Source organism: Mustela lutreola, chromosome 2, assembly GCF_030435805.1.
Source record: "Mustela lutreola isolate mMusLut2 chromosome 2, mMusLut2.pri, whole genome shotgun sequence".
Taxonomy (NCBI): Eukaryota; Metazoa; Chordata; class Mammalia; order Carnivora; family Mustelidae; genus Mustela; species Mustela lutreola.
This window is the reverse complement of record NC_081291.1, coordinates 57,780,835-57,804,766: the sequence shown is the minus strand read 5'-3', so window position 1 is coordinate 57,804,766 and position 23,932 is coordinate 57,780,835. Positions and strand designations below refer to the sequence as shown.

General features: G+C 43.2%; 1 protein-coding gene across 2 annotated transcripts in view; it reads left to right on the top strand.

The window, feature by feature from the left end:
• The window catches only part of ISY1 (ISY1 splicing factor homolog), a 29,982-nt gene extending 6,280 nt beyond the window's left edge, over positions 1–23,702 (top strand). Inside the window, exons 4-11 of one of the 2 annotated variants that reach the window (XM_059161883.1) lie at positions 669–734; positions 1,993–2,035; positions 4,573–4,685; positions 11,288–11,405; positions 16,971–17,093; positions 17,860–17,981; positions 22,470–22,556; positions 22,948–23,702. In XM_059161883.1, the coding sequence (XP_059017866.1) occupies positions 669–734; positions 1,993–2,035; positions 4,573–4,685; positions 11,288–11,405; positions 16,971–17,093; positions 17,860–17,981; positions 22,470–22,556; positions 22,948–23,055 (780 nt within the window). In that variant the 3' untranslated portion in view covers positions 23,056–23,702. The remainder of the gene's footprint in view (positions 1–668; positions 735–1,992; positions 2,036–4,572; positions 4,686–11,287; positions 11,406–16,970; positions 17,094–17,859; positions 17,982–22,469; positions 22,557–22,947) is intronic. The other variant, XM_059161884.1, reaches the window with a different exon arrangement.
• Positions 23,703–23,932: the final 230 nt, after the last annotated feature.

The window sequence follows — 23,932 nt, the reverse complement described above, 5'->3', positions numbered from 1 at the left end:
AGAATAATATGTACCATTCTTTCAATACTTTTTGTTTTTATTTTTTATTTTTTATTATTTTTTAAAGATTTTATTTATTAATTTGACAGAGAGAAATCACAAGTAGACGGAGAGGCATCCAGAGAGAGAGAGAGAGAGAGGGAAGCAGGCTCTCCGCCAAGCAGAGAGCCCGATGCGGGACTCGATCCCAGGACTCTGAGATCATGACCTGAGCCGAAGGCAGCGGCTTAACCCACTGAGCCACCCAGGCGCCCCTACTTTTTGTTTTTAAAGAAAAATTATACACATACATGCTTACAAACACGCACATGTATACACATGTATGTTTGTTCTAAACACCGAAGCCATTATTTCTTAAGATAATATGAATATGCCATGAAATGGATATAACCTAGCTTACTTGGCCATCTCTCTGGAATTTTAAGTAGTTTCCAGTGGTTCATTCTACTAGATACGGTGCAGCCTCTGTATGTATGTTTTTGTATGTATACTTCTTTCCTAAGTAGAGACTGGAGAGTGAAACATAAGGCTTGGAGATCATCTGAAACTGAAGCTTCAGATGTATTTAGTCCATTGGATGTTTAGTCTTCAGGGCTGAATCAGTTGTGGATGTTGTATAAAGCTGGTAACTAGGACAGTGGCAACATGTGTATTTTGCTTCTTCTTAGGAACGAAGACCCTTCCTTGCCTCAGAATGTACTGAGCTGCCCAAAGCTGAGAAGTGGAGACGACAAGTATGTTCTGGGTGAATCTGGTCTTGGTAGAAGTAACAAGTCTCTAATTGCTTCTTTTTGAATTGAGGTATAATTGATACAGAATGTTACATTGGTTCAGGTGTACAGCATGGTGACACCACAAACATAGCTACCATCTGTTACCATAAACCCAATTATAATACCACTGACTGTATGCCCTCTGCTTTACCTTTCCCCACGCTGTGACTTAGCATTCTATAATTGGAAGCCTTTACCTCCCACTCCCCTTCATCCATTTTGCCCATCCCCAACCTCGCCCCTCTGGCAAGCATGAGTTGGTTCTCTGTATTTATGGGTCTCTTTCTACTTTTTTGTTTGTTTATTCATTTGTTTTTTTGATTCTGTATATACGTGAAATCACATGGTATTTGTCTTTGTCTGACTTATTTCACTTAGCATAACACTTTCTAGGTCGATCCATGTTGTTACAAATGGGAAGATGCCATTTTTTTTTTATGGCCAAGTAATATTCCATTGTATATGCCCACCACATCTTCCTTATCCATTCCTCTGTCCCTGGGCATGTGGACTGCTTCCATATCTTGGGTATTGTAAATAATACTACAGTTAACATACATTTTTTTCAAATTAGTGTTTTCATTTTCTTTGGGTAAATACTCAGTAGTGGAAATATTGGATCGTATGGTATTTCTTTCTATTTTTAATTTTTAAGGAACCTCCATACTGTTTTCCAAGGTGGCTGCACCAGTCTATATTCCCACTAAACAGGGGGAAAAAGAAAAGAGAACAGGGTTCTCTTTTCTCCACATCCTTGCCAGCACTTGTTATTACTTGTCTTTTTGATTCTAGCCTTTCTGGCAGGTGTAAGGTGAAACCTCATTTTGGTTTTGATTTTGTATTCTGTTGTTTCTTATTATCTGAATGGCTCATTACTAGGATTCTATGGTTTTGTTTTGTTTTGTTTTTAATATTTTTTAAATTTTATTTTTTAAATATTTCTTGAAAGATTTTTATTTATTTGTTTTGACAGATAGAGATCACAGGTAGGCAGAGAGAGAGGAAGGGAAGCAGGCTCCCTGCTGAGCAGAGAGCCTGATGTAGGGCTTGATCCCAGGACCCTGGGATCATGACCTGAGCTGAAGGCAGAGGCTTTAACCCACTGAGCCACGCATGTGCCCCTTAAGTATTTTTAATTACTGATTTTGGATTACATTTGTTCTGTGCTTTCAGACATGTTCAAAAGTCATGAGAATTACCTTTTTTTTTTTTTTCACAGATCATTGGAGAAATCTCAAAAAAAGTGGCTCAAATTCAGAATGGTAAGGTAACCTGCCTTTTTTTTTTTTTTTTTTTTAGATTTTATTTATTTATTTGACACAGAGAGAGATCACAAGTAGGCAGAGAGGAGGGCAGAGAGAGAGGGGGAAGCAGGCTTCCTGCTGAGCAGAGAGCCCAAAGCGGGCCTCAATCCCAGGACCCTGAGATCATGACCCAAGCTGAAGGCAGAGGCTTTACCCTCTGAGCCACCCAGGCACCCCTAACCTGCCTTTTAAAGTGTTGATTCTCAAATCCACAATTAGATGCGGGGATTTCAGCACTTCTCTCAATAGAACAAGTAGATAGAAAATCAATAAGGACATAGAAGAACTGAACAATAGTGTTAATCAATTTGACATTTATAAAACACTCCAGGAGACATTTGTCAGGATCTGGAGAAATTTCTATTTTTACAACTTGGGTTGCTACTGGTATTTAGTGGATAAAGCCAGGGATGCCGCTAAGTATCCTCCAGTGCCTCCTACAAAGAATTTTTGACCCAAAATCTCAGTAGTGCCACTGTTTAGAAACACAGCTCAAAAGGAAATTGAAAGCTGAGTAGCCCTATACCTATTAAAAAATAATAAAAAAAATTTTTCTTTTTCTTTCTAAGTAAACTCTGTGCCCAGTGTGAGGCTTGAGCTCATGACCCCAAGATGAAGAGTTGCATCCTCTACTGACTAAGTCAGCCAGGCACCCCTGTATCTGTTAATGAAACAGAATTCATCGTTAAAGCCTTCCAGCAAAGAAATCTCCAGGCCCTGGTCAGTTCTACCAAACCTTTAAGGAAGAAATAATACCAATTCAACATAGTTTCTTCCAGAAAATTGAAGGGGAAGGAGAAGGAATACTGCCTCATTCATTTTATAAATTTTAGTATTAGCATTATCATGATACTAAAATAAAAAAAACGACATTATGTGGATAGAAAAAAACTGCCAACCAATACTCCACATGCATGTAGACATAAAAATCTTCAACAGAATATTAGCAAACCAAATCCAGCAATTTATAAAAAGGGTAATAAATCACAACCAAGTGGGATTTATCCTGGGGATGCATTGCTGATTCAGCATTCAAAATTTAATGTAATTCACTTAATCACCATTCTAAAGTTGAGAAACCACATGCCCTTCTCAGTAGATACTGAAAAAATATTTGGCAAAATTTAACTGTTACTCGTGATGAAAACTCCACTGACTGGGAATAAGAGGAAAAAAATTTTTTTAACCCTACCAAAAGACCTATCACTAGTATCATAATTAATAGTGAAAGATTGCATGCTTTCCTCCTAGGGGCAGGAATGAGGTGGATAGCTATTCTCACCACTTATATTCTAGGTCATACTGGAGTTCCTGGTCAGTGCAGTAAAGCAAGAAAAGGAAATAAAAGGCACACAGACTGGAAGGGAAGAACTATAATTTTCTGTTCTCAGATCATGTAATTTTCCCTGTAAAAGATCCCAACAAAGCTATAGAAAGATTTCTAAAATGAATAAGTGAGTTTAGCAAGGTCACAGATAGAAGGTCAATACACAAAAATCAGTTCTATTTTTATAACATAGCACTGAAAAATTGGTACTAGAACATTTTTAAAAAGTGCTATTTACAGAACCTCCAAAACACAATAAATACTTGGGTATAAATCTAACAAAACATATGTGCAATCTGTATGCCTTTTTTTTTTTTTTTAATTTATTTATTTTCTTGAGAGAGAGAGAGTTCTTGATGAGAAGAGAGAGAGTTTTCTTGGTGAGAGAGAGCTCAAGTTGGGAGGAGAGGGAGAAGCAGGCTCCCCGCTGATCTGGGAGCCCCAATTGGGGCTCAAACCCAATACCCTGGGATCATGACCCAAGCCGAAGGCAGACGCTTAACTGACTGAGCTACCCAGGCACCCCTGTAATCTGTATGCTTAAAATTACAAAGCACTGATAAAGGAAATCAGAGATGACCCCAGCACATGAAGAGATACACAACATTCATGGATGGGAAGCCTCAGCATATAACATTGACGAAATCCCAGTAGGATTTTTTTTTCTTTGTGAATAGGTTACCAGATTCTTTTCTACATTTTTTTTAAAAAAGATTTTATTTTTTTATTTGAGAGACAGAGATCTCAAGTAGGCAGAGAGATAGGCAGAAAGAGAGGGGGAAGCAGGCTCCCTGCCGAGCAGAGAGCCCGTGAAGCTTGATCCCAGGACCCTGGGATCATGACCTGAGCTGAAGACAGAGGCTTTAACCCACTGAGCCAACCCAGGCGCCCCCACTGAGACATTCTAATAGGTGGATAAACGGAACTGCAGGATTGCTTCAGTTAGGAGGAGGAAGTTGTTTTTCAAGGATTTATTTTTCCCCCTGTGCTCGTGAGAGCTCTGTTACTAATCCTTGTTTTTCCTTTATTTGGGTGTTGATGGTTTTTCTTATAAACTTAAATGAGTATTTTTGTACCGGATACCTTTATAAGTGTTGACGTTCATTTTTAAGAGTATAACATTGAGTGCTATTTTGAAGAAACGATATTAATGTTTTTTGTTTTCTAGCCGGTTTAGGCGAATTCCGAATTCGTGACCTGAATGATGAAATTAACAAACTGCTAAGAGAGAAGGGACACTGGGAAGTCCGGATAAAGGAGCTGGGAGGTCCTGATTATGGAGTAAGTAAGCAGTGGTCTCAGAGGATCTTGGGGGTAAGCCAGCGAGCTTTTTGGGCAGCTGGGTAGTTTTGAATCCCCTGCAGCCCCTGGCCCATGTCTGCCACAGAGGAGGCACTTGAGGAAGGAAGGAATGAAAGAAGGCTTGGAAAGTGCCCGTTGGATGTGGACAGGAAGCATGGGTAGGATAATCCTTAAAGACCCTATAGCACAGCCCTCAGAGCAGACAAGGCACCTGAGTTTAGTGCCCAGATGTTCTTGAGTAAGCCACTTAATCTCTCTGGGCCTTTTGTTTAAAATGACCCTAGTCTTGGGGTACCTGGCTGGCTCAGTCAGGGGAGCATGTGACTTTTGATCTTGGGGTTGTGAGTTTGAGCCCCATGTTGGGTGTAGAGATAACTTAAAAGAATAAAAGTCTTAAAAAACCAAAAATGACCATGGTCCCTTTACATCATCTTTGAGCCTCTTGGGAGTCAGGGCAGCCATTGTTGGGTTCTTTCCTGGAGGGGGCTTTGAGGGCCCTCCATTCTTTCCTTTCTTTGGACATTCATAAATACAGTAGTCTAGACTGGCTGTCAAGTTTTTAGGACCATGACCCATTATAAAACACACACATAATACAGACTCTGTCAAAACCCAATACACACAAAAATGTACCGAAAAAATTCGTGTTGATGCATGTTGAGATTTTTCTGTTCTGTTATATTTTGACTTAAAAAATTGATGATTGTGACCCCCTTAATTGATTTCATGACCCACTCATGGGTCTCAACTTTAAAAAATACTAGCCCAGAGCCCACCCCATTGATTCGTTTGTGAAGAGGTCTACCTCAGGTCATTTGACCTGTTCCACTAGTTGTAATGTGTTACACAGGAAGTAGGTGAAGTTTTTCTAACCTGCTGGTATTCTTACTTTTATGAAACTTTAACACCTAATTCTCACTTAAGTACCTGGTGTGCAAATGAAGAAGAGGCATTCATGTTTCTTGAGCCCAGGTTTTGTTCTTGGCACCGTGTGAGGAACTGTCTCACTTAACTCTTGAGCCATTCGGTGATGGTGATCTTGTGTGTCCTGTCGGACAGCTTTTTTTTTTTTTTTTAAATTTAATTTAATTTTTTTTTTTTTTTAAGATTTTATTTATTTATTTGACAGAGGGAAATCACAAGTAGATAGAGAGGCAGGCAGAGAGAGAGAGAGAGGGAAGCAGGCTCCCTGCTGAGCAGAGAGCCCGATGTGGGACTTGATCCCAGGACCCTGAGATCATGACCTGAGCCGAAGGCAGCGGCTTAACCCACTGAGCCACCCAGGCGCCCCTGTCGGACAGCTTTAAAGTAATGCAGAGGTTTGCTAACCCTCCCGGAAAAGTGACCTCAGAAGCAGTAAAAAATTACTATGTAAGATACTCTTAACTGCCACCACCCAAAATTAAAATTTTCAGTGTTATTTTTTACTGAAATATAGTTGACACATAATATGACATTTCAGGTGTACCACATAGTGATTCAGCAACTCTTGTATATACATTATGCAATGAGCATTGTTAACCATCTGTCACTACATAGTTATTATATTATTGACTAGATTTCTTGAAAAAATTGATTAAGAAATTCCAGTATAATTACTTTCAGGTGCATAATACAGTGACTCCACAGTTCTGTACATTACTCAGTGCTCACCATGGTAAATATACTCTTAATCCCACTCACCTGTTATACCCATTCTCCCTCCCAGCTCCACTCTAGTGACCCTCAGTGTGTTCTCAGTATTTAAGAGTCTGGTTTTTTGTTTGTTTCTTTTTTTAGTTTGTTCATTTGTTTCTTAAATTCCACATATGGGGAAAGTCGTGGCATTTTTTTTTCCCTCTAATTGACTTATTTTACTTACCATGATACCCTACAGATCCATCTATGTTGTTACATATGGGAACATTTCTTTCATTTTTATGGCTGAGTAACAGTCCATTGTGTATATATATATTTCTATTTATATATATTTCTTTATATATATGTGTGTGTGTGTGTTTGTGTATTCCATGTCTTCCTTATCACTTTAACAGTCAGTGAACCCTTGGGTTGCTTCCATATCTTGGCCACTATGAATAGTGCTACAATAAATATAAGAGTGCATATATCTTTTCAAATCAGTGTTTTCGTTTCTTTGAGTAAATATCCAGTAGTGCCATGACTGAAACATACAGTAATTCTATTTTTAATTTTTTTAGGAACCTCTGTACTGTTTTCCACAGTGGCTATACCATAGTGTGAATTCCCACCAGCGTGCAAGAGGGTTCCTTTTTCTCCACATCTTTGCCAACAGTTGTTTCTTGTATTTTTTATATTAGCCATTCTGACAGGTGTGAGGTGATATCACACACTGTGGTTTTGATTTATATTTCCCTGATATGTGTGATGTTGAGCATCTTTTCAGTGTGTCTGTTGGCCATCTTTATGTCTTTGGAGAATGTTCCTGTCCTCTGCCCATATTTTAATTGGATTATTGTTTTTGGGTGTTGTTAATTTCTAATATTTTGGATATTAACCTCTTTTTTTAATTTGGATATTAACCTCTTATTGGATATATCATTTGCAGATATCTTCTCCCATTCAGTGATTGTCTTTTAGTTTTGTTGACTGTTTCCTTTGCTGTGCAGAAGCTTTTATTTTGATGTAGTCCCAGTAGTTTGTTTTTGCTTTTATTTCCTTTGCTTCAGGAGCCCTATCTAGAAAAATGCTGGTATGGCTGATGTCAGAGATATTACTGTCTGTGCTCTCAGAAGAGACTTTATGGTTTCAGGTCTCACTTTTAGGTCCTTAACCCATTTTGAGTTTATTTTTATGTATGGTGTAAGAAAGCAGTCCAGTTTCATTTTTCTGCATGTGACTGTCCAGTTTTCCAAACACCGTTTGTTGAAGAGACTGTCTTTTTTCCGTTGGATATTCTTGCTTCCTCTGTCATGCATTAACTGACCGTCCAATCCTAGGTTTATTTCTGGGCTCTCTGTTGTGTTCCATTGATTTATGCATGTTTTTTGTCACAGCCCTACTGTTTTGATTTATTATAGTTTTGTAGTATATCTTGAAATGTGGAATTCAGCTTCGTTTTTCTTAAGATTACTTTGTCTATTTAGGGTTTTTGTGGATCTAAATAAGTTTTGTAATTATTTGTTCTAGTGTTTTGAAAAACATTGCTGATATTTTGATAGGGATTGCATTAAATCTGTAGATTGTGTTGGGTAATGTGGACATTTTAACAATATTAATTCTTCTTGTACATGAGTGTGAAATGTTTTTTCATTTGTCTCCTTCAATTTCTTTTTTTTTTTTTTTTTTTTTTTTTTTTTTTTTTTTAAGATTTTATTTATTTATTTGGCAGAGAGAAATCACAAGTAGGCAGAGAGGCAGGCAGAGAGAGAGAGAGAGGAGGAAGCAGGCTCCCTGCTGAGCAGAGAGCCCGATGCGGGACTCGATCCCAGGACCCTGAGATCATGACCTGAGCCGAAGGCAGCGGCTTAACCACTGAGCCACCCAGGCGCCCTCTTTTTTTTTTTTTATAAGATTTTATTTATTTGACAAAGAGAGAGATCACCAGTAGGCAGAGAGGCAGGCAGAGAGAGAGGGGGAAGCAGGCTTCCCACTGAGCAGAGAGCCCGATGCAGTGCTCGATCCTAGGACCCTACGATCACCTGAGATGAAGGCAGATGCTTAACCCACTGAGCCTCCCAGGTGCCCCAAATCTTCAATTTCTTTTATCAGTGTTTTATAGTTTCAGAGTATAAGTCTTTGACTTCTTGGGTAAGTCGATTCCTAGGTATTTTATAATTTTTGCCGCCATTCAACATCAGTGTTTTAATATATTTCTTTTTAGAGTTTTTTTTTAAGATTTTATCTTTAAGTAATCTCTACACCCAACATGGGGGTTGAACTTTACAACCCAGAGGTCAAGAGTTGCATGCTGTACCGATTCAGCCAGCCAGGTGCCCCTTTTTCTAGAGTTTTTTAATGCTTACCAATTCTATTTCCATTTTCTATGTGTAAAAGTAATACATTTAGAGTCCTAGTTTCACAAGATGAGAGGAGTTCTGGAGATGAATGGTTGTGAGGGTTACATGATAGTTACAAACGTATTTAATGTCAGTGGACTGTCCACTAACAGTGGTTAAGATGGTACATTTTGCTATCTATATTTTACCACAATAAAAAAGAAAAGAAAAAGTAGTACATTATCATTAAGGTCAGAAAAGTATAAAGTAGCAGAGCATTCAGTCGGAATGTCATTACCTGGATGCAACTTGAATAGTTCCTTCTGTTGTTCTTCTGTGAATGCCATTGACTGAGATCGCACTTACTGTCTGTACAACTTTGGTTGTAGCATTTGTGCTTCTTTCCAAAATGGTAGCATTGGTTATGTAGATACTACATAGTTCTGTGCAAAAACAAACAAACAAAAAACAAAACAAAAAAAGAGCAAGAGAGAAAATATAAAAATTATAAAATATTTTAAAACTTTGTTATGTTCTCTGCATGATATAGAGTATGTTATATTTTTTTAGCCCACAGAGCTGCTACTGACATTTTCTACTTATCTAACTTTTATCCTATGAATATATATGTTCATTTTTACAGAGATTATTTCTTATTCTAACCAGATTATTTCTTACTCTGCTTTGTTCACGTAACAAAGTATCACTTAACAAAGTGTATCAGCAGCATATTTTCATGTCAGTAGTCATTTGTAGGGGCGCCTGGGTGGCTCAGTGGGTTAAGCCGCTGCCTTTGGCTCAGGTCATGATCTCAGGGTCCTGAAATCGAGTCCCGCATTGGGCTCTCTGCTCAGCAGGGAGCCTGCTTCCTCCTCTCTCTCTCTCTGCCTGCCTCTCTGCCTACTTGTGATCTCTCTCTGTCAAATAAATAAAAATAAAATCTAAAAAAAAAAAATAGTCATTTGTATCACTATTTTATTTTATTTTACTTTTTTAAAAAAATATTTATTTATTTATTTATCAGAGAGATGGGTGGGGAGAGAGAGCGAGCACAGGCAGACAGAATGGCAGGCAGAGGCAGAGGGAGAAGCAGGCTCCCTGCCGAGCAAGGAGCCCGATGTGGGACTCGATCCCAGGACGCTGGGATCATGACCTGAGCCGAAGACAGCTGCTTAACCAACTGAGCCACCCAGGCGTCCCGGTATCACTATTTTAAAGCATTTTTGAGAAAGTTGGAAAATTAGTACAGAGAATTCTTATATACCATTCATACAGATTTACTTGCCAGATTTACTTTGTCATTTTCTGTGTGTCCCTTCAGATTTATTTTTTCTGAACCATTTGAAGCTTAAATACATCATGTTTCCTATCCCTTAATACTTAATATCTCTGTGTATATTTTCTTTTTTCCTCACTCTGTCTATATTTTCTTTTTTTAAGATTTTATTTAATTATTAGAGAGTGTGTGTGTTAGCACACGAGCAGGAGGAGCTGCAGGCAGAGAGGGAGAAGCAGGCTCCCCATTGAGCAGGGAACCGGAAACAGGGCTCAATCCCAGGACTCTCGGATAATGACCTGAGGTGAAGGCAGATGCTTAACTGACTGAGCCACTCAGGCGCCCCTCTCTGTGTATTTTCTAAGAGTAAGAACGTTCTCCTTACATAACCATGGTGGAATTATCAAGTGTAAGACATTTAACTTTTTTTTTTAAGATTTTTTTTTTTTTTGACAGAGCACAAGCAAGGGGAACAGGAGAGGGAGAAGCAGGCTTCCTGCCAAGCAGGGAGACTGATGTGGGGCTCGATCCCAGTACTCTGGGGTCCCATGACATGAGCTGAAGGTGGACACTTAACTGACTGAGCCACCCAGTCGCCCCAAGACATTTACCTTTGATATAATCATTTTATCCATCCTTCTTGGCTGTTTCACTGATTCTCCCAGTAATCTCCTTTTTAGCATTTGCCCCTCTAAGACAGGACCTAGTCCAGGGTCACATACTACATGTAGCTGTTGATATGATCATCTTTGATGGTTAGATTTCTCTCTTCAGGATGTATCTCATTTGTCTTTTACTGCCTTGTCATTGAAGTTGTTTGCAATTGTTTCTTTAAGCTTTTGTCACTTGGGTCATATCATAAGTGTTATCCTAAGGTGATAGGAAAGTTTCATAAGAATCATCATTTTTTTTTTTAAAGATTTTATTTATTTATTTGACAGACAGAGATCACATGTAGGCAGAGAGGCAGGCAGAGAGAGAGGAGGAAGCAGGCTCCCTGCCAAGCAGAGAGCCCGATGTGGGGCTTGATCCCAGGACACTGAAATCATGACCTGAGCCGAAGGCAGAGGCTTAACCCACTGAGCCACCCAGGCGCCCCAAGAATCATCATTTTTAAGACATAGAATATTTTCCATCCTTGAGTATGCTGAAATTTACATAAATCGTCCTCGTGCTCTTAGGTATTTAGTCTGATTTTATTTTATTTTAATTTAGGCTGATTTTAATTTATGAAAAAAATGGACCTAAATATTTTTCTCTGTACATCAGTGTTTTCCCACATTCAGGTATATTTGCAAATATGTGAACTAAAAGATCAGATCCATTTTCTCTTTTTCCTTCCCAATAAGAAAGTTGGCCCTAAAATGCTGGATCATGAAGGGAAAGAAGTCCCAGGAAATCGAGGTTACAAGTACTTTGGAGCAGCTAAAGATTTGCCTGGTGTCAGAGAGCTTTTTGAAAAAGAGCGTAAGTAACTGTTAATGTTTGTGATATAGTTTGTGATGATGTAATGTAGGTTTTAGCCTCTGATTGCTAGTGATCATCATAACACACCTGTAGGCTAGGTGCTCTTCCTGTATTGTTCCTCAGGTGCTCTGCAGTGATGTCAGAATTATTGTCCCCAGATTTGAGAGGAAGGGAAGCAGGCTCTCTGCAGAGAGCCTGATGCAGGGCTTGATCCCAGGACTCTGGGATCATGACCTGAGCCAAAGGCAGAGGCTTTAACCCACTGAGCCACCCAGGTGCCCCTTATTGTCCCCAGATTTCAAATGAGAAACTGTAAGTACTAGTAGTTGAAGTTGTAGGCCCAGGGTGCACAGATGGGCCTGGGAGGTGGATCCAGAATTGACTGGCACCAAATTCTCACCCTTGGCATGTGCCAGTCTCTCAGCCTAAATGTTTCCCTGTTTGAGGTTTCCTGAGATTATCAGGACAGACTCTGATGTTCACTGAAACAGCTTCCTGTTTCAGTTACTTATTAGTTGAAAAGCCCTACCTGAAGAACACGTACAACCTTGGGCCAAACACCAGGAGGTATAAATGGAGAAAAGTGGAAATGCTGGGGCGCCTGGGTGGCTCAGTGGGTTAAGCCTCTGCCTTTGGCTTGGGTCATGATCCTGGGGTCCTAGGATTGAGCCCCTCATAGGGCTCTCTGCCTAGCAGGGAGCCTGCTTCCCCCCTCTCTCTCTGCCTGCCTCTCTACCTACTTGTGATCTCTCTCTGTCAAATAAATAAATAAAATATTAAAAAAATAAAAAAAGAAAAAGAAAGTAGTCTGAACTCTTTATACAAAGAAGTATGAATAGCAGAGAAGACACTAGTATTCTCACCGCTGTTAAGATTCTGCCCCGTTTCCTTCCAGTCAGCTTTTCTGTTTGTTTAAAAATATAATTCTACCTAGGGACACCTGGGTCGCTAAGGAGGAAGCCTGCTTCTCCCTTTACCACTCCCCCTGCTTGTGTTCCCACTTTTGCTGCATCTCTCTCTGCCAAATAAATAAATAAAATCTTTTAAAAAATGCAAACAGGGGCGCCTGGGTGGCTCAGTGGGTTGAGCCGCTGCCTTTGGCTCAGGTCATGATCTCAGGGTCCTGGGATCAAGTCCCACATCGGGCTCTCTGCTCAGCAGGGGCCCTGCTTCCCTTCCCTTCTCTCTGCCTGCCTCTCTGCCTACTGTGATCTCTCTCTATCAAATAAATAAATAAATAAAATCTTAAAAAAAAATGCAAACAAATACAAATACAGTTCTACCTATATTAAGTCCTTCTTTTTAAATTAATTATGCCCAAACTGTTTTGCCTGTTTTATTAACAACACTTAAAAATAACTCAGGGGGCAGTGTACCTGGGTGGCTCAGTTGGCTAAACACCTGACTCTTGATTTTGGCCCAGGTCATGATCTCAAGGTCATGAGGTTGAGCCCTGCATCAGGCTTTGTGCTTAGTGGGGAGTCTGCTTGGGATTCTCTCCCTCTTCCTCTGCCCCTCCCCTCTCTAAAAAATAATCTTAAAAAAAAATAATAATAACAATATAGGGGGTGCTTGGCTGGCTCAGTAGGTAGAGTGTGGGACTCTTGTGAGTTTGAGCCCCGTGTTGGGTGTAGAGATTATTTAAAAATAAAATCTTAAAAAAAAAATTCAGAGTTTAAGTATCATGCTGTTCATTATGAAATTAATATAATTTTATTACAGAGAAGTTGCAAAATACAGAAAATCAGAAAAAAACCTGTCCATATTTTCACATCTTATAAATGACTGTTGTTGACATGTTGGGGCATATTTTCTTCAGTTTTTAAAGGGAAATGACAATCCAACATATTGGTCAAAGAATCAAAGCTAATAATTTAAGAAGAGAAAATTCATGTGAATGAAAATATGTATGTGGAGGGGGCTCCTATACTGAGGTTATACTGTACATAATTACTTTTTTAAATTTGCATTTTTCAAAAAAGTCAGTTGTAGATATTTTTTTAGAAAGGCAAGTGCTTTGGTCTTTTTTTTTTTTTTTTTTTTTAAGATTGTTTATTTATTAGAGACAGAGAGAGTGCACAAGCAGGAGGAACAGCAGGCAGAGGGATAAGCAGCGGGGTGCTCTACCCCAGGACCCTGAAATCATGATCTGAGCTGAAGGCAGACAGTTAACCAACAGAGCCACCCAGGTACCCTGAAAGTGCTTAAGTCAGTCTTAATGAGTATAATTCAAATAGCACTGTCCCCTGGGTCTCCCCCATCCCTGTGCCCCTGGATAACTGGTAATCATAATTATCTGATTTGGTACATTCCCTTCTAGGCTTTTTTAAAAATGCACTTACATGCTTATTTCATCAGCTAAATTTCATCATTATAAGTGACAGATGACTCAACCCCAGTTCTGTTTAGGCAGAAAAGTGAATTTATTGACTCACATAACTGAAAAGCCCATGGGTGGTTTGTCTTCAGGAAAGGCTGATACCGGGTCACATTTCTTCCATGTTTAGTTTTGACTTCCAGTCTGTGAGCTTGTTTCTCTCTCTAGCTCTCTGCTTGTGGTGGCAAGTGGTCCATCATCAGTTTATGCTTTGTCCTCTCTCTGTAAGAGATTTTTCGCCACCCCAAAGTGGTTAAAGCAAAACTCCTAGAATTGCTCTGGTTGGCTTGGATTGGATCCTAGGTCCATCCTTGAACCAGCCCCTATGATGGGGAGGGCTGCGATGTTCTGAGCCAGCCAGGTTTTAGCCCTGTACCCTGTGCTGGGTGCAGCCAAAATTGTCACAGGACAGGGACCAAGAGTGGTGCAGGGTTGGACAGATTTGCTATCCCCAGTGTCAGGGTGATGGGTGGAGGACTGCCAAGACCCAGTGGCACTCCCATACCTGTTGTGCCATGTTCTGTGTTGATATCTTCCCATTGTTCTGCTTAGAACTCTGTGAATGGATGTGAAGGATTAAAGCATAGAGGATATGAATTAGCCATACATTATGTAACTATTCATTCACTGGAAGACCTTTAGCTGTTTCTAGTTTCCCATAATTGTAAAATTTTTGCAGATCTGAAGGTTAAAAATTTATTATTTTTACTTTTTATTTCCTTGATTTACTAATGAAATTAATAATTGAATTCAGTTACTAATTGAAAAAATTTTTTAAAGATTTTATTTATTTGGGGCACCTGGGTGGCGCAGTGGGTTAAAGCCTCTGCCTTCAGCTCAGGTCATGATCCCAGGGTCCTGGGATCAAGCCCCGAATCGGGCTCTCTGCTCAGCGGGGAGCCTGCTTCCTCCTCTCTCTCTGCCTGCTTCTCTGCCTACTTGTGATCTCTGTCTGTCAAATAAATGAATAAAATATTTAAAAAAAAAAGATTTTATTTATTTGACAGAGATCATAAATAGGCAGAGAGAGAGGAGAGAGGAGGAAGCAGGCCCCGTGCTGAGCAGAGAGCCCGATGTGGGGCTTGATCCCAGGACCCTGGGATTATGACCTGAGCTGAAGGCAGAGGCCTTAACCCATTGAGCCACCCAGGCGCCCCACTAATTGAATTTTTTTTTTTTTAAGATTTTATTTATTTATTTGACAGACAGAGAACACAGGTAGGCAGAGAAGCAGGCAGAGAGAGAGGAGGAAGCAGGCACCCTGCTGAGCAGAGAGCCTGATATGGGGCTCGATCCCAGGACCCTGGGATCATGACTTGAGCCGAAGGCAGAGGCTTTAACCCACTGAGCCACCCAGGCGCCCCTAATTGAAATTTTTATACATGCAATATTTTTCTTCTGAAATGATCAGTTTTTACTCTTTCACCTGTTGGGTTATCATTTCCCTTTTGATTTTTTTTTTTAAGATTTTTATTTATTTATTTGACCGACAGAGATCACAAGTAGGCAGAGAGGCAGGCAGAGAGAGAGAGAGAGAAAGGGAAGCAGGCTCCCTGCCGAGCAGAGAGCCTGATGCAGGGCTTGATCCCAGGACCCTGGGATCATGACCTGAGCCAAAGGCAGAAGCTTTAACCTACTGAACCACTTAGGTGCCACCCCTTTTGATTTTTTAAATATATTTTTTATTTTTTTAATTTTTGAAAAAAAACATTTTTTTAATTTTTATTTTTAAATTTTTAAATAAACATATAGTGTGTTTTTATCCCCAGGGGTACAGGTCTGTGACTTGCCAGGTTTACACATTTCACAGTACTCATCATAGCACATACCCTCCCCAATATCCATATCCCTACCACCCTATCTTGTCCCCACCCCCCCAGCAACCCTCAGTCTGTTTTTTGAGATTGAGTCTTCTATGGTTTGTCTGAAAAAATTTTTTAAATACTTTATTTAAGAGAGAGAGAGAGTGAACACAAGTGTGGGGGAGGGGCCCAATGTGGGGCTGGATCCCAGGATCCTGAGATCATGACCTGAGCCGAAGGCAGACATGTAAGCGACTGAGCCACTTAGGTGCCCCTAAGATTTTTTTATTTTTAAGTAATCTCTGCACTCAACATGGGGCTGGAACTCATGACCCAGAGATAGAGAGTTGAACATCGACTGAGCTAGGCAGGGCCCCCCTCCCTTTCGATTTTTAAGAATTACATAAATACTCTTAGTACTAACCCTTAGTCTGAAAATATTTTCTTCAAGACTTTCTCATTTATCTTTTTGGTTTATTTATAGTTTCTTTTGTCTTATCTATATACTTATGATTTTTCATCGCATTTTTATTAAACCTCATGACATTTCCTGTATTATCAAAACACCTTGTGAAACAGCTATGGGGGGCCATAGGGAACCCCATTCCCCACACATCCTGTCGTTCACAGCCATAGTTATTCCAGGTTTTCACAACTCTGTAAACAATGCACATCTCCGTCCATAGAGCTTTGCCTGCCTTTGTTTTTGTTTTTTGAGTTAGGATAAATTCCTTCTAAATAGGCTAATTGGGGGGTGCCTGGGTGGCTCAGTGGTTTGGACTGCTGCCTTCGGCTCGGGTCATGATCTCAGGGGCCTGGGATCGAGCCCCGCATCGGGCTCCCTGTTCCGCAGGAAGCCTGCTTCCCTCTCTCTCTCTCTCTCTCTGCCTGCCTCTCTGCCTACTTGTGATCTCTGTCTGTCAAATAAATAAATAAAATCTTTAAAAATAAATAAGTAGGCTAATTGGGTTAAAGGTTTCAAAACTGATTGAGAAAAGGGTGGGTTGTACCACTTAACGTAGTTCTATGGCTAGTATAGGAGTTGCTTATGTTGTGGAGTTTTCTTTCTTTTCTTTATTTTATTTTATTTTATTTTATTTATTTATCTGACAGAGAGAGATCTCAAGTAGGCAGAGTGGCAGGCAGAGTGGCAGGCAGAGAGAGAGGAAGCAGTCTCCCTGCTAGGCAGAGAGTCTGATGCAGGGCTCGATCCCAGGACCCTGAGACCATGCCCTGAGCTGAAGGTAGAGGCCCAACCCCATGAGCCACCCAGGCGCCCATCATGGTGTTTTCTTGAGCGTACTCCCTTGGCTGAGAAACATTGTATGGGATGCAGGCTCGAGTGTGATTGTGGTGATTTAGTTAAGTTGGTGCTGTTTCTTTTAGCTCTTCCTCCTCCAAGAAAGACACGTGCGGAGCTCATGAAAGCAATTGATTTTGAATACTACGGTTACCTTGATGAAGATGATGGTGTCATCGTGCCTTTGGAACAGGACTATGAGAAGAAATGTAGGTCTATGAGCAACTCATTTCATTATAGATGGCATCTGGTTTCCGTTCTGTCCTTAGAAAATGGGTTTGTAAATAGTGCCATATGCCAGAAGCGAGTTTATGTATTGCTGATGGTCTGCTCATGACTGAACCCTCCATTAACTACGATGCCATCCAGGGCTGTGTGGGGCCAGAAGCAGCAGATGGGGGAAGCCCAAGGGCGACATCAGACTTGTTCCCCACCCGTAATTCATCATCTGGATTCCTTCCCACGTTGGCCTTTCTTGAACTCAGGAACTGGTGCCCATTGAAGTGGCTTTTCAGTCTGCTTGAAACACAGCTAATACATTAACAGTGCAGAGCAAGATGGCTGACCCTGAGCACTTCCTCCACGCCATGTCTTGTGCTAACCATTTTCTGGACTCTGTTCTGAAGCCTCATGACAGCCCTGTGAGGAATCATTAGTGCTGATCTCCCAGTGGTGTGTGGAGCTAGGGCTTTGGTCGGGGAGTCTGAGCCTGTTTCCAGCAGCATGTACAGTTGTGTCTCCCTTGTCAACCTGAAGCCACTCAGGTTGCTGAACTTGGGAGGATCTTGGAATGTCCCCTAAACAGCTGCCTTATCGTGACTTCCGGCCAGAGCTGTGGTGTGACCAGACTCTCTCACATCCTGCTCCTGCCTGCCAGGGCAGAGTGGAGGGAGCTCCTCTTGAGAGGGGACACGGGGCCTTGCCCTGCATGGTGGGTAAAGCTAATTCAGAGGCCTGACTCTCCTATTTCTGCAGTCAGGGCCGGGTTGGTGGAAAAGTGGAAAGCAGAGCGAGAGGCCCGGCTGGCGAGAGGAGAAAAGGAGGAGGAGGAGGAAGAGGAGGAAGAGATCAACATATATGCTGTCACTGAGGAGGAGGTACTGTGGGTGGGGGTGGGGGGACTGGTCCTCACTGCCTTCTGCTCCAAGCCACCGGCTAGACTGGACCTTGGGGGAATCGGTGGGGCGGTAGGAAGCCTCAGCTCACTGGGGAGAGATCAGGGTCAAAGCCCAGCTCTCTGGCTGGGAACTCCTCTTCCTTACCTGGAAGATGGGTATGAGGATTACCTCGCGCATCCCAGGGAGGGTTCCAGAAGGGAATGGCTGTGAGAGTGTGAGAACACTCTGTAATCTGTGCTTTACACCCAGAATTACTTTCCTGCTTCTTAGAGGTAGGTCCCCCTGAATATACTGCTACCCAACTTCTAAACACTTGGGAAGCCATATGATTTTCAGCCCCATCCCCATTTTTCCTTCTTACTTATCTGTTCACTTATTTATTGTTACTGTGTTTTCAAGCGCAATTATAGATCTGTTGCATTAGTTGCTTTTACTTTATAAAGTACCACAGATGGGGATGCTTAAACACCAGAAATGGGTTTACTCAGTGTTCTAGAAGCTGGAAGTCTGAGCTCAAGGTGTCAGCAGTAGGTCTTGTCATTTCTCTTTAGATGCCGGTCCAGGAGCTCTGCTGCAGTCTTAACACCCCCCATCCCTCCAGGGTAGAGATAGAAACCCACCCAGAGCAGACAAGGCTTTGATGCAGAAGGTCACCCCAAGGGTGGAGCTGTGGTCCTTCCTCAAAGCCAGAGCCTTCTAGTTCCAGGCTCTCCTGAGGGGCCTGCCATGCAGGCCTTGACACATCCAGAGAGAATGAAGTGGATTTGCTGGACTGAGAAGGGGAGGGGCGTTACCGCTGTGTGGGCGGTAGGTCAGGGCCTGTATGAGGAGCTTGCTGTGATACGGGTGGCAAAGAAGCAGTCTCAGAGGTTAGCGACTTGTTGGCATCACACATGATATAGCTGACCTGAGGCTTCTGGGCAGGTTTGGCTGATGAGCAGTGGGAAGAGTGAAGCATTTGAAATAAGCTGGCATATGTGCTTGCTTCAGCGGCATATCCACTGAAGTAGGCTGGCAGCATGCCCTAGGAAGGTCTCGTCTGGTCTTGTATTTTCTTCTCTTGTCTTGTTTTTTCTTTTCTTCCTGCCTCCCTTCCTTTTTCCTTTATTTTTTCCCCTAAGTGGAACCCAGCACAGGGCTTGAACTCAAGACCCTGTGATGAAAACCTGAGTGGAGATCGAGGGTCAGATGCTTAACCATCTGAGCCACCCAGGCGCCGGTACCTAGGAAGGTCTTCTTTAGCTGCAAACATTCATCTGTTCTTTTAGCAGCTGTTGCCTTAATTAGTGGCTACTGTGAGCCGGGCCCATGCTGGGGCCACAGCAGTAATGGAGCTCTGCTTATAGCTTAAAGTCAGTGAGGAGACAGTCCAGTGGGTAGAATCAGTGGAAAACAGTGGCTGTCACAGCAGCTCTGAGACAGTGGCACAGGGTGGGGAGAGCCCTTGAAGCCTTTCCTGGGGAGCAGCCCATTTAGCTGAGGCCTGGAAGATCAGGAGAAGTTAACCAAGTGAGAGGCGGTGAGGGAAGAGTGTTCCAGGCAGAAGGGAACAGCATGTACTGAGAGACACTGTGGGAGTTGGGGGACAGAGGACAGGCCCATGTGGCTGAAGCACAGTGTGGGCTGCTGGTGGGGAGAGAGAGGAGGTGGGAGAGAGGGGCAAGGCAGGACAAGTGAGCGCCCCAGCTCTATAGGGAGGAGGCTTTGCCTTTATCCGGAGAGCAGTAGCAGGCCTCCAAAGGTTATTGTGGGTTTTTTGTTTTTTTTTTTTTAAGATTTTATTTATTTATTTGAGAGAGAGGAGAGAACGAGCATGAGGCAGAGGGAGAGGGAGAAGCAGACTTTGCACTGAGCAGGGAGGCTGTTGTGGGACTTAATCCCAGGACCCTGAGATTATGACCCCAGCCGAAGGCAGCCACTTCACTCACTGAACCATCCAGGTGTCCCAAGTGTTGTTTTTTGTTGTTGTTGTTGTTGTTGTTTTAAATAATTTACAGGAATGGTAGCACAGAGGGTCCTGTGTATCCTTCACCCAGTTTTCCCCAATGGTTACATCTTCCAGAGTTATAGTACAGTATTCACGCTGCAGGACAGAGTTGGGGTAATGAGTACATAGAGTTTGGTGTCTTCTATCATGTGTGGATTTGTGTAACCACCATTTCTTTCTCTCTCTCTCTCTCTTTTTTTTTGTGAAGATTTCTTTATTAGAGCATGTGCGGTGGGGAGGGCAGAGGGAAAGGGAGAGAGAGTCTTAAACAGATGCTCTGCTCAGCACGGAGCCCAATGTGGGGCTCGAGCTCACAAACCTGAGATCAGGACCTGAGCCAAAACCAGGAGTTAGTCACTTAACTGACTGCGCCATCCAAGTGCCCCTGTAACCACCATTTCAGTTAAGATACAGAGCTGTTCCCTCTCTGCACTGCTCCCTTAGAGTCACACCTCCCTCCTTTCTCCATCCCTTACCTCTGGCAAACTCCAGTCTGTTCTCTTTCTCTATAATTCTGTCATTTTGAGAATGTTTCATAAATGAAATCATACCTTATGTCACCTTTGAGGATGATTCCGACACTCAGCACAGTGCCCTTGAGATCCATCGGAATTGTTGGGTTCAAGAGTTCATTCCCTTTTATTGCTGGGTAGATTCCATATAGAGAGAAGTATGTGAGTGGTAAGTGGGCAGGTCAGTGCATTTTATTTTATTTTTTTTTAAAGATTTTATTTATTTATTTGACAGAAAGAGATCACAAGTAGGCAGGGAAGCAGGCAGAGAGAGAGAGGAGGAAGCAGGCTCCCTGCTGAGCAGAGAGCCCGGTGCGGAACTTGATCCCAGGACCCTGAGATCACGACCTGAGCCAAAGACAGTGGCTTAATCCACTGAGCCACCCAGGTGCCCGGTCAGTGCATTTTCACAAGGCAAACAACCCCACGGAGCAAATACCCAGTCATGAAACAACATGACCGTGACCAGCACCCTAGAAGCTTGCTTCTGCCCCACTGGGTGTTACTCTCCTGACCTTGGATAACCCTTAAGCTCTTACCTATTTCTGAACTTGACGTTTGTCGGTGGAATCATGCATACTCTTTAGTGTCTCATGGTCACGGGAATCTGTTTAGTACCTCATTCAGTACCAAATGAGGCTGCTGTGGCCTTCCTCGTTCACAGGGAGCCGTTTATGTTGCGTGTACATGGAGGAGCGGAATTATCAGGTTGTAAGGGAGGCACATGCTAGGCTTCAGAAGATGCGGCTGAACCATTTCCTGGGGTGCTAGGTGCGTTTGCCCTCCTGCCAGCAGCATCCAAGACGTTCCACTGAAGGGTGTGCCAAGAGGCCAGTGCGGGCCACCCAGGGCCTCCCAGAGGTCCTTGCTGCTCAGGTCTCCCAAGCCACAGTATTTCCTTAGGTGATTAGTAATCTCTCTTGACTTAAATGCAGCCTCTGAGTTGGCCTTTTTTTCTCTATGTGATTTTCATTAAACAAAAAGAGAACATGTATGAGGTTCAAAAGAAAAAAAAAATACATAAAGATCAACAAAAATTCTATAGGTCTCTTAGTGCAGAGATGCGCCTGGTTCTCATAGCTCTCGCTAGTTTCTGTTCCTGTTTTCTTTCCTCAGACAAAAGGTGGCATCATTTACACATAGCTTCATCGCTCTTTATTTTTTTTAAAATTTTTAAAAAAGATTTTATTTATTTATTTAACAGACAGAAATCACAAGTAGGCAGAGAGGCAGGCAGAGAGAGAGGAGGAAGCAAGCTCCCTGCTGAGCAGAGAGCCTGATGCGGGGCTCGATCCCAGGACCCTGGGATCATGACCTGAGCCGAAGGCAGATGCTTTTACCCACTGAGCCACCCAGGCGCCCCTCATTGCTCTTTAAATAGTTAATGGTGGGGGCGCCTGGGTGGCTCAGTGGGTTAAGCGCCTGCCTTCGGCTCAGGTCATGATCCCAGGGTCCTGGGATGGAGCCCCGCATCAGGCTCCCTGCTCAGTGAGGAGCCTGCTCCCCCCTCCCTCACTCCCCTGCTTGTGTTTCCTCTCTTGCTGTGTCTCTTTCTCTGTCAAATAAATAAAATCTTTAAAAAAAGTAAAAATAGGGTGCCTGGGTGGCTCTGTGGATTAAACCTCTGCTTTCGGCTCAGGTCATGATCCCAGGGTCCTGGGATTGAGCCCCGCATCGGGCTCTCTGCTCAGTGGGGAGCCTGCTTCCCCATCTCTCTCTACCTGCCTCTCTGCCTCCTTGTGATCTCTCTCTCTCTCTCTCTCTCAAATAAATAAATAAAATTTAAAAAAATTAAAATAAACAAATATATAGTCAGTGGTGCTTCTTCATGTCTTTCTGAGCCTTGAGCTTCCTCTTTCCTTTTGTTTCTTCCTTGTAAGCAGCTGCACAGATGTCCAGTTTTGTAGTGATACTGGCTTGTGTTTAATAGGCTCCTGCTCACTGACTGTTTGGGGGTTCTGTTTGTAGTCTGATGAGGAAGGCAGCCAGGAGAAAGGAGGTGAAGATGGGCAGCAGAAGTTCATCGCCCACGTCCCAGTGCCATCCCAGCAAGAGGTAGGACAGAGAGGGGGGAGCTGCCCTTGCCGGTGGGACTTCTCCAGCGCCAGGGGTCTCACCTCTAAAGGAGACTGCACGGAGTGGGGGAGCGGGTTTGCCTCGGCCTTCCTGTCCATTAGGGCAGCTCTGACTCCGACTACACTGGTTGCTCTGCTCACAACAGGGTGTGGACTTCCGAGGAGGCAGGCCCTCGTCTGCTTTAGGGGATACTGACACACGGTGTTCCCACACTTCCGGTGGGGAAGAGTGGGGCTTGGGTAGATGCCTCTGGGTTTTGGCTCCTCAGTGGCCTCTGTCCCGGGCACTCTGTCCCGGGCCAGGTTCCAGCAAGGTATGGAGGGCCTCTCGGAGGAGTAAAGGATGAGCCCTTTCTTCTTGCCATCCACAGATCGAGGAGGCCCTGGTACGGAGGAAGAAGATGGAACTCCTCCAGAAGTATGCTAGTGAGACTCTGCAGGCCCAGAGCGAAGAGGCCAAGAGACTTCTGGGCTACTAGGGCTGAGCTGAGACCTGCTCAGGGTCTGAAAATCTGACAGAAGACCATCATCCCCCGGTGGCCCTTGGTGAGCCCACCGCACTCTGCTGTCCTGGGATCGCAGACAGGCTGGCTAGTGCTTCGAGTCTTCCTGCTACTTCCCCTCTTTTTCCTAACCCCCCTCTCCTGATCTGAAGGGAGGGGCTGCCTGGGCCTCGCTGGCAGGCTGTCTGCGTACTGAACCCGTTCAGCTGTCACTTTTGTACAAATGTTTTGCTATTGTAGGAACCCACTTATTTTTATCCGGAGTGTGTAAAACAGGCTGCTCACAGACGGCCTGTGTTTTACTTAGCTTTCTACTGTCATCGCTGGGGAGGGAGGTCAATTTATGACTGCCATTAAAAAGATGCAGTTTTTCCTAAAAAGACGTATTGCTACCTCCTCTTGAAAAATGACAAAATGTGTCAACCCTGGGCCCATAGTCACATGTCAGTTGCCAGCCAGGGCTGTTCCTTTTGGGTCAGGTTCTGCCCCCAGTTGTCTGTGGCCCACTCAGCCTGCCTCCTTCCCTTCTGCCCAGGTGGCAGGAGTTTCAATTCATTACTTCTGTCTTACGACTCGTTCAGAAGAGAGCTATTTTTATTAAAGATTTTTATGTGAAAGGGAAACTTCCATGTCTGCAGCTTGTTCCTGGAAGCGCACTGAGGTGCAGTGGGATGCCTGGTGCAGAGTCCCCGCTGGGACCAGAGACCCGAAGTACAAGGCCCGGGTGTGGGAGGGGTGGGACACATTCCGGGCTCCCTCTTAGGGCAGAGGCTGGGGAGGTCCCCAAGGTGGCCTGGGTCAGAGCACACCACGGATGCCCAGGAAGCTACAGTCAGAGCCAAGGCTGCCCTCT